At 43.5% G+C, this 19,345-nt stretch overlaps 1 protein-coding gene across 4 annotated transcripts in view; it reads right to left on the bottom strand.

The window, feature by feature from the left end:
• Positions 1–470: 470 nt before the first annotated feature.
• The window catches only part of OLFM2 (olfactomedin 2), a 206,168-nt gene continuing 187,293 nt past the window's right edge, over positions 471–19,345 (bottom strand). For all 4 annotated transcript variants that reach the window (XM_058171562.1, XM_058171561.1, XM_058171560.1 and 1 more), the window contains one exon: positions 471–1,148. In XM_058171562.1, the coding sequence (XP_058027545.1) occupies positions 471–1,148 (678 nt within the window). The remainder of the gene's footprint in view (positions 1,149–19,345) is intronic.

Raw genomic sequence — 19,345 nt, 5'->3', positions numbered from 1 at the left:
GAGACTGTCTTTATTTGCCATTGGTAAATAAGTAAAATAAAATCAATCCAAAAATAAAATAAAAAAGCCCTCCCCACCCAAAGAAGCCCCAAATCAGATCCATGCACCATCAACCACAGGAGAGAGAAAAAGTGAAAAGAAGAAAAAAAAAGAAAAAGAAAAGGAAGGAAGGTAGGAAGGAAAGAAGGAAGGAAGGAAGGAAGGTAGGAAGGAAGGAAGAAAGGAAGGAAGGAAGGAAGGAAGGAAGGAAGAAAGAAAGAAAGAAAGAAAGAAAGAAAGAAAGAAAGAAAGAAAGAAAGATGAAATTTGTTTCATTTATTATATAGAAATAATGGCATTATGGAGTTTTCCCAGGCCACCGAGTTTTCCTAGACCAAAATTTGGTGGCAGTACCCCCCAACCTCCCTAAGATAACAGAGAAAATGAACAAAATGACCACCAAGCTTGTTCAGGTCTCTTCGATCACAGTATTATAATTCCCCTGAAGTCTTGATAACATGGAAGAGAGTCACATTGTATATGACCTGGTGGCCATTGTTCCAGGTGTAGAGAACCCTCTCCCGGGGATTGTAGTCCAACATGGATATGTGGGAATATTGATTGTGGAAGGGAATATCTGTGTACTCATAGCTAGAAGTGTTTGTGTAGTAGGCAAAATAGATTTTTGCCCCAGCCAGGTGGGAATTTGTCACATAGAGGGTCCCGCAAATCATGAAGGATTCTCCTGCGCTCCGCTTGGGGTAGCCAGTGTCCCAGCTGCGTAGTATCTCCAGGGTCATGGGGTCCATCCTGCTCACCACAATGTTGCCAGCATTTTGGTTGGTGGTGTAAACTGCCCAGAGTCCATTCTCGTCCACCATGAAGTCGATGTCAGAGAAACCACCCCAGGAATATGGGAATGTGTTGTTGTAGCCAGCCGTGTTAAGGCTGCGTTGTACAACAATGCTCCGTGAACGGAAATGGTACTTCACCACAATGTTGCTCTGATACTTGTTGTAGTAGAGGGATCCGTTGTAAACCACATGGCCGGTGCCTGCCCAAGGGTGAGGCAGCAAGTGCTGGACAAAATTTTGCCCTGTGATGAAGTCATTCAGGGTACGATACTCAAGGACACGACGGCCTTTGTAATAGCCATCCATATACCACACCTGAGGAAAAACACAATGAATTTAATGAGACAACACTTTTAATTTCCCAATGGCCTTAGTGGAGAGAGAAAAAGCAGAGCAAGCCAAAGATACTTTGAGGCCCAAACTAAAAACCAAAATGGCAACTTTCCAATAGTAAAAGTGCCCTAAAGCATGGATTTTTTCACCAAAACCCTTTTTTGAGGGGGAAGGTTTCACAGGAACTATAAGCAAATAACACTACCTGCCCTCCCAAAACATGTTCAGCTTGAATGTGGTTGGATTCTTTGTGGTTTGTGTGTTGTGCAAAGATACCAATAAAGTTACAATTCTATGGATACTAACTTGGGTCTGTTGAATTCCAGGTGGCTGATTTTTGAGTTGCTCTCAAAAACAGGATTGTAACCTAAGCCTGAATTTTTTTCTCATTTTGGGTTCAAGTCCCAAGGGCTACCTAGTTACATCTGAAGATGCAGATGACCATTAGAGCTAACCACCTATTGCCATCATGTGGTTGTCCAATGTTTTGCAGCTCAGAGGGTTATTGTATATATCGCCTCTGGGATGATCATCCCTGCTTTGAAATATTATTTATTTTTTAAAATTAAATTATTTATTTATTCGTCAAGCATGTATAAGATAACAGATATAAGTATAAAAATGATTATGAATACAGGAAATAGATATGAATAAATGGGGACAGTAGGACAGGGACAGTAGGCATGTTGGTGCGCTTATGCACGCCCCTTACAGAACTCTTAGGATGAGGTGATGTCAACAGTAGACAGTCTAATTCTTAGATATTTTAGAATTTCCCTGTAGGAAACTTCCCTATGATTTCTTTTATAGAAAGCAAGACGCACAATAGGAACCTACAGCCACTTACATGTGCCACACAGATATTATAGCTTTTCAGGTCTCCCATTAGATAAGAAGCTATCCTTTCGGTGCAGGATGCATTCAGTTCCCAAGTCTTGGGTCACTTCTACTTCTTCCTCCCCAAAACTACTATTGATCTGTGATTTTTACAGTTAGAAAATGGGAATATTGCTAAATACAAATTGAATCATAAGGAAATAATATAAAGAGAACTCTCCTGATTGAGACATTCTGGTCTCTTAAGATTTACAGCAGCTGCTTCAATACCATCCCACAGGATCATATATCCTAATCAGACCCAGCTTGGCCACTTGAATTTGGCAGCAGCTGACCAGTTGATAATGCGCTCAGTCAGTGTTCCTGACTGGAACATTGCTTTCAGAAGGCAGCCATTACTATACCAGAAACATAGGTTTTGAGGGGGAGATGATATGAAAGGGATTCCTCTTGTGTAAAAATCTACATTAATATAGGGTTTCTCAGCATTGGAAAATGTTATTATTATTTTGAGCATTGATTATTTCTATTATTTTGACCCCTTGTTGATTTAGGGTAGGAATGTAAGCTGCCCAGAGTTGATTAACGATTAGAGTGGGATGTAAGCCTAACAAAATGAATGAACGAATATTTATGGTTGATACGATGTATATCTCAAAAAAAAGGATGGGTTTTTTTCCCTATAAAGTTATTCAAGATTATTTATCAAATATTAATTAGGCTTTAAACACTCAGAAAACTCTGAAGTTTTTTTTTATTTAATATGGATTCTTTGGGAAGCAAGAATATTCTCCTACTGCATTCCCACGTGCCCCCTCCCTTGTGTTCACACACACACACACTTCCTTTCCTGACACATTAAGAGATCAACTCTTTTTTTGTAAGAGGACATGATGCAAATCATTTCATACTATTTACTATAAGTGGTTGAAATCAAGGCAGTGGACATTTGCTCAAAGGAGGGAAAGACAATGAATTGAACAATGGATAGAAATAGTATCATAGAGGAACGTTTCTCAGTACCATGATGGAATGACTAATCGTTGGTATGAGCTTTTCTTATGATGGTACATTTTCTCAAATTTCAAATTCTCTTAAGGTGTGTGCTGAGATTTGAATTCCAAGGCAAAAAAGTGCTTGGACACCTCCTTCAAGGAGATGCACCTTTACTTGGGCTTGTTCCGTTGTGTGACCCCCCCCACCCCCGCCAGGAAAAGATGCATTTGATTTAAGGAATTACATCGTAGGCTACATGCCCCGTCATGTGTGCTCTGATCACCTTTTCTCTTCCTAATCTGGATTACTGCGGCTCTAATCTGGATTACTGCAGCTCCTCTGGCTCTGATGCCAAAATCATCCAGATTCATTCCACCTGAAAACAACAACACTTTGACACCAAAACACTGTGCCCCTGTGCCCTCATGTGCCCCTATGGTCATGGCAAGATTTCCAGCAGCACAGTCAATCCAATTCCTGGTCTCAAGGAAATGCCGTGAAACCAGTTTGGCGGATCTGTCCTCTAGAGCTGTGGGGCAGGGGTCTTCTCAGGGGCAGGAGTTCCCTCCACAACCCATCTCCTGGAATTTTCTCCCTTCTTGTTGAAGCCAGTGCCGTCAAAGCATCTCCCTCCATACTTCAGGTGGGACTAGAGGACAGCTTTGCCAACAGAGCAGTTACTGGTTTTTCTTTGAAACCAAAAGAAAAGCAGCAAAGAATTCACAGTTTCTAAGCTGTGCCAAGCTTAGCTGTAGTAGCGATGAGGACACTCAAGCATTGCGAAACTGCTGTAGAGGGCAAGAAAGGCGAGGGAAGCCTGTGGCTGTACGGAAGTGTTCAAACTTACAAACTTTACATTGTTTTTAGCATCCATTCTAATAGCTGCGTTGGATGTTTTAAACCTTGACTCTTCTTATTGCCTTAAGAGTTCCTTGAGAATGCGCAGCTATGCAGAAGTATCCTTTGGCAGCACTAAAATCACAATCATTGTGGTGATGACCATCATCCTCACCACCACCATCTTTATTGCCAGGATGAAAAGGCCAAAATTTTTAATATCCACCTTCCACAGAGTCAGAATGTCTATCTTCCCCCAACATCTCTAACATGGTGCCCTGCAGTTTATTTGAGCTACAACATCCTTTATTAGCCTGACTAACAGCTAAGGCTGACAGCTGAAGGGGTTTAAAAATATTGTTAAGGTTGCCAAGGTGCTTTCGTGGTTTGCCAATATTGTTTGTGGTGCAAGCACAATCTAGAAGACGAGGAGGAGTGAATCTGACACTTTCTGACCTCCCCCCACCCCAACGCTGCAGAATTTATCTTGTTTATTGATTGTGCTTCTTGGTGTAAGAATGGGGTATTCATTTCCCAGCGTTAGCAAGGGGAAGTATTTTTTTTTTGCAAAGAAATATTTCTGCTGATAAGTTTTCTAGTTCCTCAGTTCCAGAGCCCTTCCAAATTCTGGGGGTCTGTTCATCCGTCTATTTTACTTTATGTCTCCTACATTTCTAATCAGCTGAGTAGAAGGGGCTCTGTCACTAATTTTCTGATGTCAGGGGATTTTTTTGCAATTGTTGAGTAAACAGATCATATGCTTTGGACTATAATAACAAGAACAAAACCAAAATCAAAAAACCAATTCTAGAAAGAAAAATTTATTTCCAGCCCATGTGGCTGTCTGTTTTGAGGGAAAGACATTCACGGTGAGCTACCAGCATTTTGCAAGGATGAGTCAAATAAGGCAACAATTTTTATTTTATAGGGTGTCCATACAAAAAGGAATGAATTTTAGTACCAGTAAGAAGTGGTGATTTAGCTAGCATTCAGCATCTGAGTCCAGGTATGAAAATCTTGTTTGGGAAGATGAGCTTATTTAAAAGGTAAAGGTAAAGGTTCCCCTCGCAGATATGTGCTAGTCGTTGCCGACTCTAGGGGGCGGTGCTCATCTCTGTTTCAAAGCCGAAGAGCCAGCGTTGTCCGAAGACGTCTCCGTGGTCATGTGGCCAGCATGGCTCAATGCCAAAGGCGCAAGGAACACTGTTACCTTCCCACCCAAGGTGGTCCCTATTTTTTCTATTTGCATTTTTATGTGCTTTCGAAACTGCTAGGTTGGCAGAAGCTGGGACAAGTAACGGGAGCTCACCCCATTACACGGCAGCACTAGGGATTCGAACCGCTGAGCTGCCGACCTTTCGATTGACAAGCTCAACATCCTAGCCCCTGAGCCACCGTGTCCCTTTTTGAGCTTATTTAATCACCTGCAAATTAGAAATAAATCCTGCCTGCATCCATGCAGCTATGGGCCACACTGAAGACGTGCAGATTTCCTGCTGCTGTTGGGAGTCCTTGACAGCACTCTCATACAGCCATCGATCTTTCCTGCTCATTCTGTATTTGGAAGTTTGTGTTCAAAATATGATCCATGAACTCATATTGCTCACAGTGTTACTTTCCCTTTGCGAGCTATCTGGCTGCAGTCAAGCAAGAGGAAAAGAACAAGAAGAAATAAATTTGGCACAGCCCATAATGAGATTGAATGAATGGCAACTTCTCCATTCATTCTAGAGCTTGCCATAGCTGGGCCTGGCACAAGGCCTGGGGAGCGGAATCCTCCTACTATATCAGAAAAGCTCAGTCTGGATAAAGCTGCCCTGTGTGGATCCGCATGGCAACATCTTACTTAAAGAGTTATGGCAGGACAGTGATTGGCAGGTGGGGGTCATCTTGACAAACAGGAATCTTCAAGAACCTCTCAAGGAAATGAGCCAGCTATTCATAAATCATTGACTGTAATTTAATGATGGCAAGCAGGAGATCTGAAAAGATTGTAGCTCTCACCCTTATGTATTTGCTGACTGGGAAAAATAGGTATACAATGATTTTGGTGCAGAGGATGCTGCCAGAAGCAAAGGGAAAATATAAATGGGGGGTTGGGAGGAAGAGACCTTCAGCAGTTGTGTAGCAGAGATCATTTGGAGGCATGTAGCCAATTGCCCAGGAGTTAAAGTAATAATAATAAAAAAAGCCAGTACTCCCTGATTCAAGGGCATAGGATCTAATGATGCAATTGTTTGAAATAAGCACAAAAAGAACAACAATCCCACAGGCAACATATAAAGAGTTAAAAGTTCAGCAAAGACACTGGGGCAGTTTTATTTGTCTAGGATGCTAGAAGATGGGGATAAAGAGACATGCAGAGGGGTCAAAAGTGGAGTGGGTTTCTGCTGCTGCTGAGAATAATGCCTGGTGATAGAATGGGCCCACACCGTGTATAAAAAGCTGGAAAGAGGTTGGGTTCACACTTAGTAGAACAAACAGTGCAAAAGAGAACAGAAATTGTATTATGGTCAGTGACCAAACTTAACACCTGATGTTAATGCCTGACTTACTGAATTAGTCACAGTGGCCAAGTTAACACACAGTACCAAGCCATAGCACATATTTTAGAAAAGCAAGGTTCAAACATTACACTTGCCCAAATCAGTCAATCTACATTACTGTTTAGTACCATGTAGAAACCCAATCAGTAACAACATACTAGATGTGATGACCATGATCAGGCCATTTTCCCGTAAAGATAACTTTCATTATGAAGAAATAAACACGGTGTAAGGGAGTTCAGGGAAGTGCAATGGAGACATAAAGGTGACATCTTACAAATGCTGCAATTTATTCCTCGAAAGAATGTCATAGCGGCATTTGCATTGTATATGGGTCATTGTTTTGGCATCACAATGGTTTGTTGTGATTGACTCTGAGAATAAAGCGATCCATTACAAGTACCAATATCTCCAGGTCAAATATCATATTTGGCCAAATCAGATACAGGAGTCAAAACAAGATTAATTTTAATAGTTTTTTTTCCTTAAATTATCTTTTACTGTATGCAAATTATTTGCAACTCCGTCATTTTGTTCTATTTTTGGACGGTATAGCCGGTGACTCTGCGAAACACTTCTTGCTACCTCTAATCTGTCTCCCTGTTGGATCACTTTAACTGAACTGTTTACTTAATGACTTCACACTTGATCACTGCCTGGGGAAAGGTTCCACAAGACTCTTACCTCCCCTTGATGCATTCAAGAATATATGGAACTACTTGAAGGCCCACATTAAACTTTTGTTTTGTTTTAATATTTTATTTTATTAAATGTATGCCATGACTTTTCACTTGGATAAAAAACATCCAAGGCAGGTCATGCTGTATCCTTATGATCCAACCAGGCTTGGTGTCTTGCTGAGCAGATCAAGGATCCTTCTTTTTTTTTAAAAAAAAGCATCTGTCATTTAGTTCGATGAATCAGAACCTACTTGAGACATTATTTCAAAGCCAGGTGAAACTTTATGGGTATTCTTAAGGAGAAAATGTCGGGTGGGGGTCTTATCCTTCTTCGTTGAATCATCTATTAAGCCGTTTGCAATATTTGTGGCTTCTCATGCTTCAGTTAAATCTTCTCTGATCTTCTCTAATTCCTTTAAAAGAATTGCTACTGGTACCGCTAAAAGCAATTTTTTTCTACCCCTGGAGACATTTGGTGACCACAAGTTATAAAGCCACGTATACCCAGTTTTAATTTGATGCCTTATAAATAAGGGCAACCTCTGATTTAAAGAAGCTGAAGTGCAATCAGCAAAAACAATTCGCCCAGAGTAATTTCTTAGGGGATTTCCAATAGTTTAGGCTAATGCCCATAATCCTAAGGCATGAGGGCACATTTGCAGCGCTTAACCTTTTTCTTGCCTGCCAAGTTTATTTTCACTTGTTGTTCCTTTTTCTCTGCTCTCTGTTTCCAATTTTTCTTTCGGATGGTGCTGAGGCAGGAAATAAATCCTGGCGATATGACAAGTAACCCGAAAGTCAGGGTTGCAGAGGAAAGTCAGAGATGGAAAAAAGGGCAACTTGGCATGTAAAAATGGAGAGATGTTTGTTCCATCTCGGTTGCTACGGGTCCTCGGGACACCGTTGGCTCTTTCCTCAGCCCTGAGCAAATGCCAAAACTACAAATTTTGTTGTTGATTCCAAAGTTTGTGAAATAGAGAAGCCAAGGTTAGACATTTCGCTGTAGGTTTCTCTGTCTGTAGCCTGATCCGGGACACAAAGGGAGTAGTGCCCACATCTCCAGTGATCTGTTTTCCTTTCATTCCTCTTTAAAACATTAAGCTGCCTTCATCTCCCCGCTTCAGTCTGGTTCTGCACAGCATCTAATCTGTAGCTTTTCTCTCGTGAAAGCTCAAGTGAGGATGTCTTTTGAAGTTCAAAAATCTCTTTCCTTGTATTCTCTCCAAAGAAAGGGAGAGGGGGAAACCTGCAAAATATCTCAAAGGAGACTTAAGTGCTTTTTGAGGCCCCAGAGGGAAATGTCAGCTAGAAAAAAAGATAATTGCAAACATTTGCTTGATCACTGTATAGGTCCTGTAGGATGGAAACTGAGTGAAGATGCAAATAAACATTATTCCCCAATTGGCTTCAAAGAGATAAAACTTTGAAAGGCGAGGAAGCTGATGCCCAGTCTTCCATTTTTATGCATTTTAGTTCTTAAAATCCTACCCCACTCACAGGGGAATCTCCCTTCTTTTTATCCTCAAAATAACAATCCAGTGAGATAGGACGAGTTTACAGACTGACTAGTTCAAAGTCATCCAGATAGATTTCCATGGCAGACTTAAATCTTCCATGGCTTGAATCTGGAACTCTCCAAGTCTGATCTAACATTTTACAGTTCCTGATTGCTTATTTGTACCCTATGCTTATCATTAAGGGTTGTATCATTAAGTGTTAAATTGTACCCTATGACCATCATTTGTGTTGTAAATGTTGTACCTTGATGGAGGTATCTTTTCTTTTATGTACACTGAGAGCATATGCACCAAGACAAATTCCTTGTGTGTCCAACCACACTTGGCCAATAAAAATTCTATTCTATTCTATTCTATTCTAAACTATACCACTACATTTTACCCCTCTCTTAAGCCATGGCTAGTGTTTCATATAAACCAGGAACATTTGCTACGGCCTCACCATAACAGTGTGTGTGTGCGTGTGTGCGTGTGTATGCGCGCGCGCGCACACACACACACACACACACATGGCATCATTCTGATGAAAATGCTAGATTCTTAGATAGGAGGCATCTTCATAGCTTTGCATGGCCAGCTCTGGAAACAAATTCCTTGTAATGGTTCTTATACTAAGATTCGATCAATGCTTTCAGAAAGTTCAATAAAATGCAATATTATATGAGCATAAAAAATGGGTTTCATATATACCCCGACATATACACATTCTTCAGTGCAAGCTAGGATTTCTCATATAGATTAACCCACAGGTCAAGCTATTGTTACCTGCATGCCACCAACTAGGAAATATATGCGGTATTCTGACAGCCAAGGGAAACGGCTAAAATGTCATGGATGGATGGAGTCAATGAGCTCCTCAAAAAGAACAAAAGGTAATGGATGAGTCAATGTATGGGCTTGGAATGGAAGGCCAGCAAGGAAAAAAAGGATGGTGAGATACAATGAATGGGTTTTGGTATGAATAGGTTTTGTCTCTGCTTCTTCTTCCTGTTCTTATCAAAAAGAGGGCTGCGAAAATATTTACAGACCCCTCACATCCTGGACATAAACTGTTTCAACTCCTACCCTCAAAACGACGCTATAGAGCACTGCACACCAGAACAACTAGACACAAGAACAGTTTTTTCCCAAACGCCATCACTCTGCTAAACAAATAATTCCCTCAACACTGTCAAACTAAATCTGCACTACTATTAATCTTCTCATTGTTCCCATCACCCATCTCCTTCCACTTATGACTGTAACTTTGTTGCTTGTATCCTTACAATTTATACTGATATTGATTGTTTCCTGATTGCTTATTTGTAGCCTATGACTATCATTAAGTATTGTATCATTAAGTGTTAAATTTGTACCCTATGACTATCATTAAGTGTTGTAAGTATTGAACCTTGATGAAGGTATCTTTTCTTTTATGTACATGAGAGCATATGCACCAAGACAAATTCCTTGTGTGTCCAATCACACTTGGCCAATAAAAAATTATATTCTACTCTACTCTACTCTACTCTACTCTACTCTACTCTACTCTACTCTACTCTACTCTACTCTACTCTACTCTACTCTACTCTACTCTACTCTACTCTATTCTATTCTATTCTATTCTATTCTATCATACCTTTAAACATTTTTGGCGTAACATTTTGTGTCCCTTTCCTGTACTTTGCACAACACTACTTATCCTTTTAAAATGAATAATATGATTGTTTGAATGTAATTCAGCCTTCCTTGGATTGTGGCAATCTAAAATACAGGTGACAGAACTGTATGATAATTCTTTTCATAAACAACTAGCAAACTGTAATTAATACATTGCATATAAACAACTTTCAGGCAGAAAGTTAGACCTGAATCTGTATACAACACATGCTGGCTGGTCTTTACTTATTTAACACTTTCCTATGTTTTGCCTACTTAAAATGAAGTTATTCCCCAGGGGATGTACACAAATACATTCAAATCACTACCTAAAAACATAAATTAAAAATGTAAACCAACAGCAGCAGCTAATAATGCAAACAGCTACAATTTCTAAGCAGCAAAAAGTAAAGCAACTGAAGTAAAACGAATTAACTCTGCAGAGTTGATAAAATATTAAAGTATACTGTTAAAAGGCCTAGGAAGATAAAAATGTTTTTGCACGATGCCAAAATTAGAGTCAAATTGTTCCTCGTGAAGGAAGACATTCCAGAATTGGGAAAGACCACTTGAAAAGCTCATCCCCAAAAAGCAACCCACTATATTTTACATAATTACTACTAGGATTTGAACTACACACCTTTTCATATATAGGCAGTATAAAACATACAATGCTGTTTGTACTCATGAAAAGCATTGGCAGTGTAACTCAGTTGTCCATATGTCCGTATGCTATAGACGCACTGGATTACATTGCCCATAGTTCTCAGCCACCATGGCCAATAGTTCATACTTGGCTAATTAATTTCATTATCCATGATTCCATAATTGGAGAAAAATGGATCTGCAAATATCAACTTCTAAAGGCTCTCCAAATACACCAGCGTGGGCATCTTGCCATCCCATTTTCTCCTCCCAATCAGCTTCATGTTGCTCAGAAGCTCAGCTGCAGAGGCTGAGTAAACATATCTCAGTCTTAACAGATGATTTATGCGTGTTTTAATAAAAGTTTTATCTCCCTTTAATTTACTGAGTTAAAGCACATTTTCACTCTTTTCTCCTGATTAAATGCCTGAGTAGTTTTTAATAACTGAAAAAATGTTGTGATAGCAAAGAAGCAGGCAAGATTGGTTTCATGCTTGGAAGATGATCAGATGAGACCAAGTGCTCCTTGTTCTCTTTTGGGAAGCTCAGTTGGATATGCATCATTGTGTGCGGATGCAAGATGGGTGATGTTAGGTTTTCTTCTCCATAAATCATTCATCATAAATTGAAAACACTTTGCCAAGTCCTTGAAAACTGGGAAACAGTGGTTCTACAAAATATAGCATGGCTTTCAAGCTTATTCATTTCAACATCAGTTCACAGGGAAGTCCATAAATAAATCTCATTAACAGATTAACAGAGTTGGAAGGGACCTTATATGTCATCTAGTCCAACTAGTCTAGTCAAGCAGGAGACCCTACACCATTTCTGACAGATGGCAGTGCAATCTCTATATCAGAGGTGGAGAATCCAGCTCTTTGGATAATGCTGAATAACAGCAGCCATAACTAGGCTGATCAATGACAAGAGATGCTCAGAGCTGTGGCTCACCAACTTCATGGGGGTGGGGAGAGATCACAGTTTGCCAACTTGCTCTAGGTAATAAGAACCTTCCCAATGTCTGTAGAAATTCTCAGTCATCCAGGTCATAGTTGTCCCAAAGGTGCTTTTTTCAAAAGACAACTGGACTTTCTTGTTTTTTTCTTTAAAGACGTTTCACTTCTCATCCAAGAAGCTTCTTCAGCTCTGACAGGATAGGGAATGGAAGGATTTATACTCCTTGCAGACAGCTGATAATCTGCATCTTTTTAGAGGGTCTTGAAGCACTTGGAGGTTTATCTGTGTCCTCAGGGTCACTTGAGTAGTGCTCCTGGTTCCTGTAGTCTGCTATTTTTCTCTCTGGAAATCCATTCGTACTCCCACACCATTCAAAGGGTGTTCATCATCTATAGAATCTCTACAGACTTTTAGCCATACAATTTGGGAAGAACACCCTTTGAATGGTGTGGGAGTAGGAATGGGTTTCCAGAGAAAAAAAGGACACAGATAAACCTCCTTCAAGGACCCTCTAAAAGGAACGCAGGTTACCAACTGTCTGCAAGGAGTATAAATCCTTCCATTCCCCACTATCCTATCAGCTGAAGAAGCTTCTTGGGCAGTGGTTCCCAACCAGTGTGCCGCGGCACTAAGGGGTGCCGTGAGATCTTTTGAGGGTGCCGGGAACTTTTGAGCTACGGAGATTTTAAATATCTATTTCCTTATAAAACCTCAAACAAGTCAAACAAGAAAAGGTTGGGAACCACTGTTCTTGGGTGAGAAGTGAAATATCTTCAAAGAAAAACCAAGGAAGTCCAGTTGTCTCCTGAAAAAAAACACCTTTGAGATTCCTAAGTAAACATACAGTAACACTGTGGATTCTATAATGTATAACAGGAACAAGCAAGGAGTCCCTTCTAAATGTATTTTCATTTTTTAATACCCTATTTTTCCTGAGGGGGGGGGACATCAGTTTGGTATAATGGTTAAGGCATCAGGCTAGAAACCTGGAGACCCTGAAGTTTAGTGATGCCTTAGGCACAAAGCCAGCTGGGTGCCTGTGGATCATTCACTCTCTCTCAAAAGGAGCCAAGGGAAAACCACTTCTGGAAAAAAAATAACCACCTTGCCATGAAAACTGCAAGGACTTGACTGGAAAGTGGGAAGAGTCAACACTGACTTTAAGGCAGATGACCCCCCTCCCCTCCACACTGGATTCTGAAATAAAAATCTCCAACCACCAAACATTTCTTTTCACCCAACAAGGAAGGTCTGTTATTTATCTGTCTTTTGGCTTGTTTGATTTATATCCTGCCAGTTTACCGACTGTACTACATTAAAGAAAACTGGAGAAATAACAAGGGGAAAGTTTAACCAAGAGGGAGGGGGAGACCTACAAAGGCATTATCTATGGGTGTCCCTTAAATTTGATGGTGTTTTATTTATACCATTAATTCAGCTCAGGCCCATCACAGTCATGGTTCTGAGATTTCTCTCAAGATATATATAAACCAGGCCCAAGCTTGAGTTGCTTTTAAAAGGTTTTGTAAAAAACAGAAACAAAAGCCAAAAATCATCTATTGTCTGAATTTTTATTGATTTTTTTTTTGGCTGAGGGGCATTTCAAGATTGTTTGTTATTGTAATTGGTTCAGTTAAAATTGCTATGCATATTAATGCATGATTTTATGAATATCATTGGCTATGAATTGCATTGCTTTTATGCAGTAAACCACCATGGAAAGATTGTGGCAGTTAAAGGATAGATAAAATAAGACAACATCTTGAAAACCCCTGACAAGGTCAAAGTCAACCTGCAAAGAAAATTGTGCGTTGAAATGCATGCATCAAATTCAGCCTATGGATCCTCCACTTGAAATTGAGGAATGATATAGAACTGCAAGATGAGGACTTGTTGCCCTGACACCTTTCCAGTTCCTCTGCTCCTCTTGGCCTCAATGGAGCCACATGAGTGGAGAGGTTGAGTAGGTCGAGTAGAGTGGCACTGAGCAGGGTTGGGGAGAGTATCTTGGCTACTTCTGCCTACTGAATGTAATGGCTTTCTCTTTAACCACAGCAGGGAAAGCTATTAACAGAATAACAGAAAAGAGAATTGGAAGGGACTTTGGAGGTTTTCTAGTCCAACTCCCTCCTCACTGGTGATTATCAATCAGATGGCAGGAAAAGGAAAGCAAATGGGTTGAGTCCTTCCAAGGAAACCCCTAGATTTTTTTAAAAAAAAATTATTATTATTTGCAGCTTCATCATTGCTTCTTCACTGCAACTTCAGTGCCGCTTAGAGAGGGTATATAACTCTAAGTGCTATTTCTATTGCATGGCTAATGTTGATTACGCTGCCCAGATTCTAATTCTGGAATTCTGTGCATTGCTTCCTCCTGGCATCAATTGCTTCCATTATCCCTTGTAGGAGAAAACTCCATGTTACATGGGGGACAGGAAACCCAAATTAGTCAAGCACATGCCCTGGCTCTTTAGAAAATCTAGACCATCATGGCTAATAGTGCAGATGTTGCCAAACTAGATGGACCAAGGTTGCCAGGCTGCACCCCATGACTTTAGAGAATCCTAAGGGTACCTTAAACAACTGGCAGATGTGAATGCAGTTCTTTTACATCACTCCCTTACAGGCCACCCAACTAAGCAGAAAAAAATAGATGTACTTGTTGCTAACCAACTAACAAATATATGTAGGAAACACACTACAATAGTAATGGGGGACTTTAAATACCCTGACATCAACTGGCAGACTAATCCTGCATCAAGTGAGAGATCGAATAGGTTCCTGACAAACCTAGCTGACAACTTTGTCGTCCAAAACGTAGAAGAAACGTCCAAAACTGGACTTAATTCTTACTAACAGAGAAGAAGCGATAGGAGTTGAAATTACAGGAATCTTGGGTGAGAGTGACCATGTCATACTGGAATTCAACATAATGCATATATAAGCAATAGAACATAATCATATCAGACTCTTAGATTTTAAGAGCTGATTTTAACAAACTCGGAGAGAGCTTGGAAAAGGTTCCTTGGATGAAAATCCTAAAGGGGAAAACAACCCAAGAAGCTTGGGAAACTCTGAAAAATATTATCATAAAAGTCCACTCCAGCACAATATCACTGAAAAAGAAAAAAAAAGAAATCCAAGAAGAAACCAGCATGGTTGCACAAAGATCTTTCTGATAAACTGAAAGACAAAAAGGATAAGTACAAAAATGGGACACAACAGGCCCTCTTGTGGCCTGTTTAGTCGCAGCTTTCCATCACGTGTCATCGAATGGCCCTTGGTGGCCTGGCTTGCTCCATCGTATTTTCCTTTGTGGCCTTATGGCCTGGCTTGGTCCATTTTATTTCCGCTCCCCCCTATCTCTATCCCGGACCATGGGTCATCTAAACTGGGTGGTCATGCATTTCTATCTGCGGGATGGAGTTGACTGGACTGGATTGGACTAGCCCGGACTGGTCTAGGGACTTGGGCAGACCGCTAGCCACGTCTACCTGATTAAGATCTATTGTAGAACTGCTTCCCATAGGCACGCCATGGAGACTGTCGGTCTGTCTGTTCCTGTTCTGTCATCGCTATCCGGTTCCTGCTCCATCTGTCCTTTGACCAACTGGACTCCCGCTAGAAGACTCACCATTTCTATTACTTTGGGATTTTACCACCTTAGCATCCCTCGCCGATTCGCACTTTCCTATGCGCTACACTGCACGTGAACTCTTGCGCCTGCAGTGCCCCGCCTCGCAGGAATGGCCCATATCGCTACCAAGGGCCGGCCTCAATGACGGGTCTTGGGACCCACAGAGGTGGCATGCGAGAAGAAAGAGCCTTTGGGGTTTTAGACAGGGCATTTTAAGGGGTGGGAGGGTAGGGCGGGTGATGGGGTAGCCCGTCGGGAGGAAACCAGTTCCAGCGCATGCTCGTGGCGATTATCAAATGGGTTCGGAGGTTATGGGGGAGGTGTTCCTTTGTGTGAGGTGAGTCTATTGGCACGGTAAGTGGGAGGGGCAGATATGGCGGAAGGGGATCGTGTCGACATAGGGGTCACGCGTTCGATGTATGCAGGCGATCGCGTGCCCGATCCCCTAACTTTACCCGTTCCCGGATGGTCAGGACCCTCAGAGCCTGGGCCTTCGTCTGATGTTATGCAACGCACGGTCCGTGGCCAATAAGGCCCCTAATACATGATCTAATTCAGGGGTGCAGCGGATATTATAGGCGTTACGGAGACCTGGTTGGGCAATGAAGGGTGTGCCCTGGTTGAGATGTGCCCACGGGTTTCCGTGCATTCCATCAGCCGAGGCCCAGGGTAGGGGTGGAGGGTGGCGGTTGTGATTAAAGAGAGTCTAGAGCCGAGGAGACCACTGTACCTCAGATAGCCGGTGTGAATCCCTCTTTGTGAGGTGGGGTCATAGATGTCAGATGGCCTTGCTGGTGACGTACCTGGCTCCTTGCTGCGTGACAGCTGCCCTGCCCGAGCTCCTAGAGGTGCTTGCCGGGGTGGCGGTGGAGACCCCCAGACTTTTAGTCATGGGGGACTTTAACCTGCCATCTGCCGGCTCGTCATCGACGGTAGCTCGGGAGTTCTTGGCTTCCATGACGGCCTTGGACCTGACTCAAGTAGTGGATGGCCCCACTCACATCGGGGGTGGCACACTGGACCTGATTTTTGTCTCTGGTCAGTGGTTGAGAGATCTGGACTTAAAGGAAATAGTCATTGAACCTTTGTCATGGTCAGATCACTCTCTCCTTCGCCTGGACTTTCTGACCGCTACCCAACACCGCAGGGAGACGGAACCATTACGTTGGTACCGTCCCAGGCGCCTGATGGACCCAGAGAGGTTCCGGACGGAGCTTGGGCCATTTCCTGAGGTCTGGCTCACGGCACGGCAGAGGAACTGGCTGCAGCCTGGGAGCGGGCTGCGGCTGGGGCTTTAGACCGTGTCGTGCCTTTGCGACCTCTGACCCGGCGTAGATCCCAACCGGCTCCTTGGTTCTCCGAGGAGCTGAGGGGATGAAACGCGGAGAAGGCGCCTAGAGAGTTCCTGGAGGTCCAGCCGTTCAGAGGCTGATCGGACACTAGTTAGATCCTATACTAGGACCTACCTAGTGGCACTGAGGAAGCGGCGTTGCTCGCCTCCTCCCTCATTGCGTCGGCAGATAACCGCCCAGCTGCCCTGTTTGGTGACCCGCTCCCTCCTTCACCAGGGGAGCGGGATGACCCGATGCAGGGCGTGCTGAGGAGTTTAACGGTTATCTATCGATAAAATCGTTCAGCTGAAGGACGGTCTGGACCAAGATTGCAGCGATTCGGACGGGGCGTCTGAGGCGGTCTTGGTGATGTTGTGTGGGATGAGTTTGACCCTGTGACTCCGAGGACATGGACAGGTTGCTGGGTAGATTGAATGCCACCACATGTTTACTGGACCCGTGCCCCTCCTGGCTGGTGCTGGCCACTCAGGAGGTGACACGAGGCTGGCTCAGGGGATTCTGAGTGCTTCCTTGTTGGAGGAGTCTTTCCGGCCGCCTTGAAAGAGGCGGTGGTGAGGCCCTCCTCAAGAAGCCTTCCTGGACCCGGCTGTTTTAGGTAATTATCGTCCAGTCTCCAACCTTCGCGGCGAAGGTTGTAGAAATATGGTGGCATATCAGTTCCCCTTCACCTGGAGGAAACTGTCTATCTGGACCCGTTCAGTCCGGCTTCCGGCCGGTTACAGCACTGAGGCGGCTTTGGTCGCGTTGGTGGATGATCTCTGGAGGGCCAGGGATAGGGTTATTCCTCTGCCCTGGTCCTATTAGACCTCTCAGCGGCTTTTGATACCATCGACCATGGTATCCTGCTGCGCCGGTTGGGGGGATTGGGAGTGGGAGGCACCGTTTATCGGTGGTTCTCCTCCTATCTCTCCGACCGGTCGCAGACGGTGTTGACGGGGGGGCAGAGGTCGACCCCGCGGCGCCTCACTTGTGGGGGGCCGCAGGGGGCGGTTCTCTCGCCCCTTCTGTTCAACATCTATATGAAGCCGCTGGGGGGGGTCATCAGTGGGTTCGGTGTGGGGGACCAGCTGTACGCTGATGACACCCAGCTGTACTTTTCCACACCGGGCCACCCCAATGAAGCCATCGAAGTGCTGTCCCGGTGTCTGGAAGCCGTACGGGTCTGGATGGGGAGGAACAGGCTCAAGCTCAATCCCTCCAAGACGGAGTGGCTGTGGATGCCGGCATCCCGGTACAGTCAGCTGAGTCCGCGGCTGACTGTCGGGAGCGAGTCATTGGCCCCGATGGAGAGGGTGCGCAATTTGGGCGTTCTCCTGGATGAACGGCTGTCTTTTGAAGACCATTTGACGGCCGTCTCCAGGAGAGCTTTCCACCAGGTCCGCCTGGTGCGCCAATTGCGCCCCTTTCTAGACCGGGATGCCTTGTGCACAGTCACTCACGCCCTTGTGACGTCTCGTCTGGACTACTGCAATGCTCTCTACATGGGGCTCCCCTTGAGGGGCATCCGGAGGCTACAGTTAGTCCAGAATGCAGCTGCGCGGGTGATTGAGGGAGCCCCTCGTGGCTCCCGAGTGACACCTATCCTGCGCCGGCTGCACTGGCTACCTGTGGCCTTCCGGGTGCGCTTCAAGGTGTTGGTGAATGTCTTTAAAGCGCTCCATGGCATAGGGCCGGGATACTTACGGGACCGCCTGCTGCTACCGAATACCTCTCACCGACCCGTGCGCTCTCACAGAGAGGGGCTCCTCAGGGTGCCATCGGCGCGACAGTGTCGTCTGGCGACACCCAGGGGAAGGGCCTTCTCTGTGGGGGCTCCCGCCCTCTGGAACGAACTCCCCCCAGGACTTCATCAACTTCCGGACCTCCGAACCTTTCGCATGAGCTTAAAACCTACTTATTCATCTGCGCTGGACTGGGTTAGTGTTTTAATGGGTTTTAATGGGTTTTAGCTCTAAATTTTAATTCTGGCCAATTTTAATAAGTTTTTTAATTGTATTTTAATTTGTATTTATAGTATTGTATTTTTACTTGGCTGTGAACCGCCCTGAGTCCTTCGGGAGAAGGCGGTATACAAATTAAATAATAAATAAATAAAAAGGGCCTTCTCATTACAAAACGGTTAAGCAACAAATCAACTGCTGATGGGCAAGACTTGAAAACAAGGCACCTCTTTCCTTTTATTCAGTCTTATCATTACAAAGATGACTTTCCAATCCATTTTTTTTTGTTATCCCTTTCTTCTCCAAATATTGCCTACAATAAGGGTTTTTTTTAACTTTCCTGGGACCAGAGTAGCCACTTTCAAAGCTAGAGGTTTCTCATAGCACATCAATTAAGGCAAACTGCAAAACCAATATAAATTAAACTGTGAAAGATGCTGACCACAGGAATTGTGTACTCCCACTGGAAAAAAAAGAATTTCTGTATTTTTCTGTGTATATACACATACACCAGTGGTGGGTTGCCCCCGGTAACCGGTAGTAAAACTGGCAGGAGGCTCCGCCCACTGACCCAAACATCATCAAAACTCTTCTGCG

Source organism: Ahaetulla prasina, chromosome 2 (genome assembly GCF_028640845.1).
Source record: "Ahaetulla prasina isolate Xishuangbanna chromosome 2, ASM2864084v1, whole genome shotgun sequence".
Classification (NCBI taxonomy): Eukaryota; Metazoa; Chordata; class Lepidosauria; order Squamata; family Colubridae; genus Ahaetulla; species Ahaetulla prasina.
This window is presented reverse-complemented; position numbering and strand designations above follow the sequence as displayed.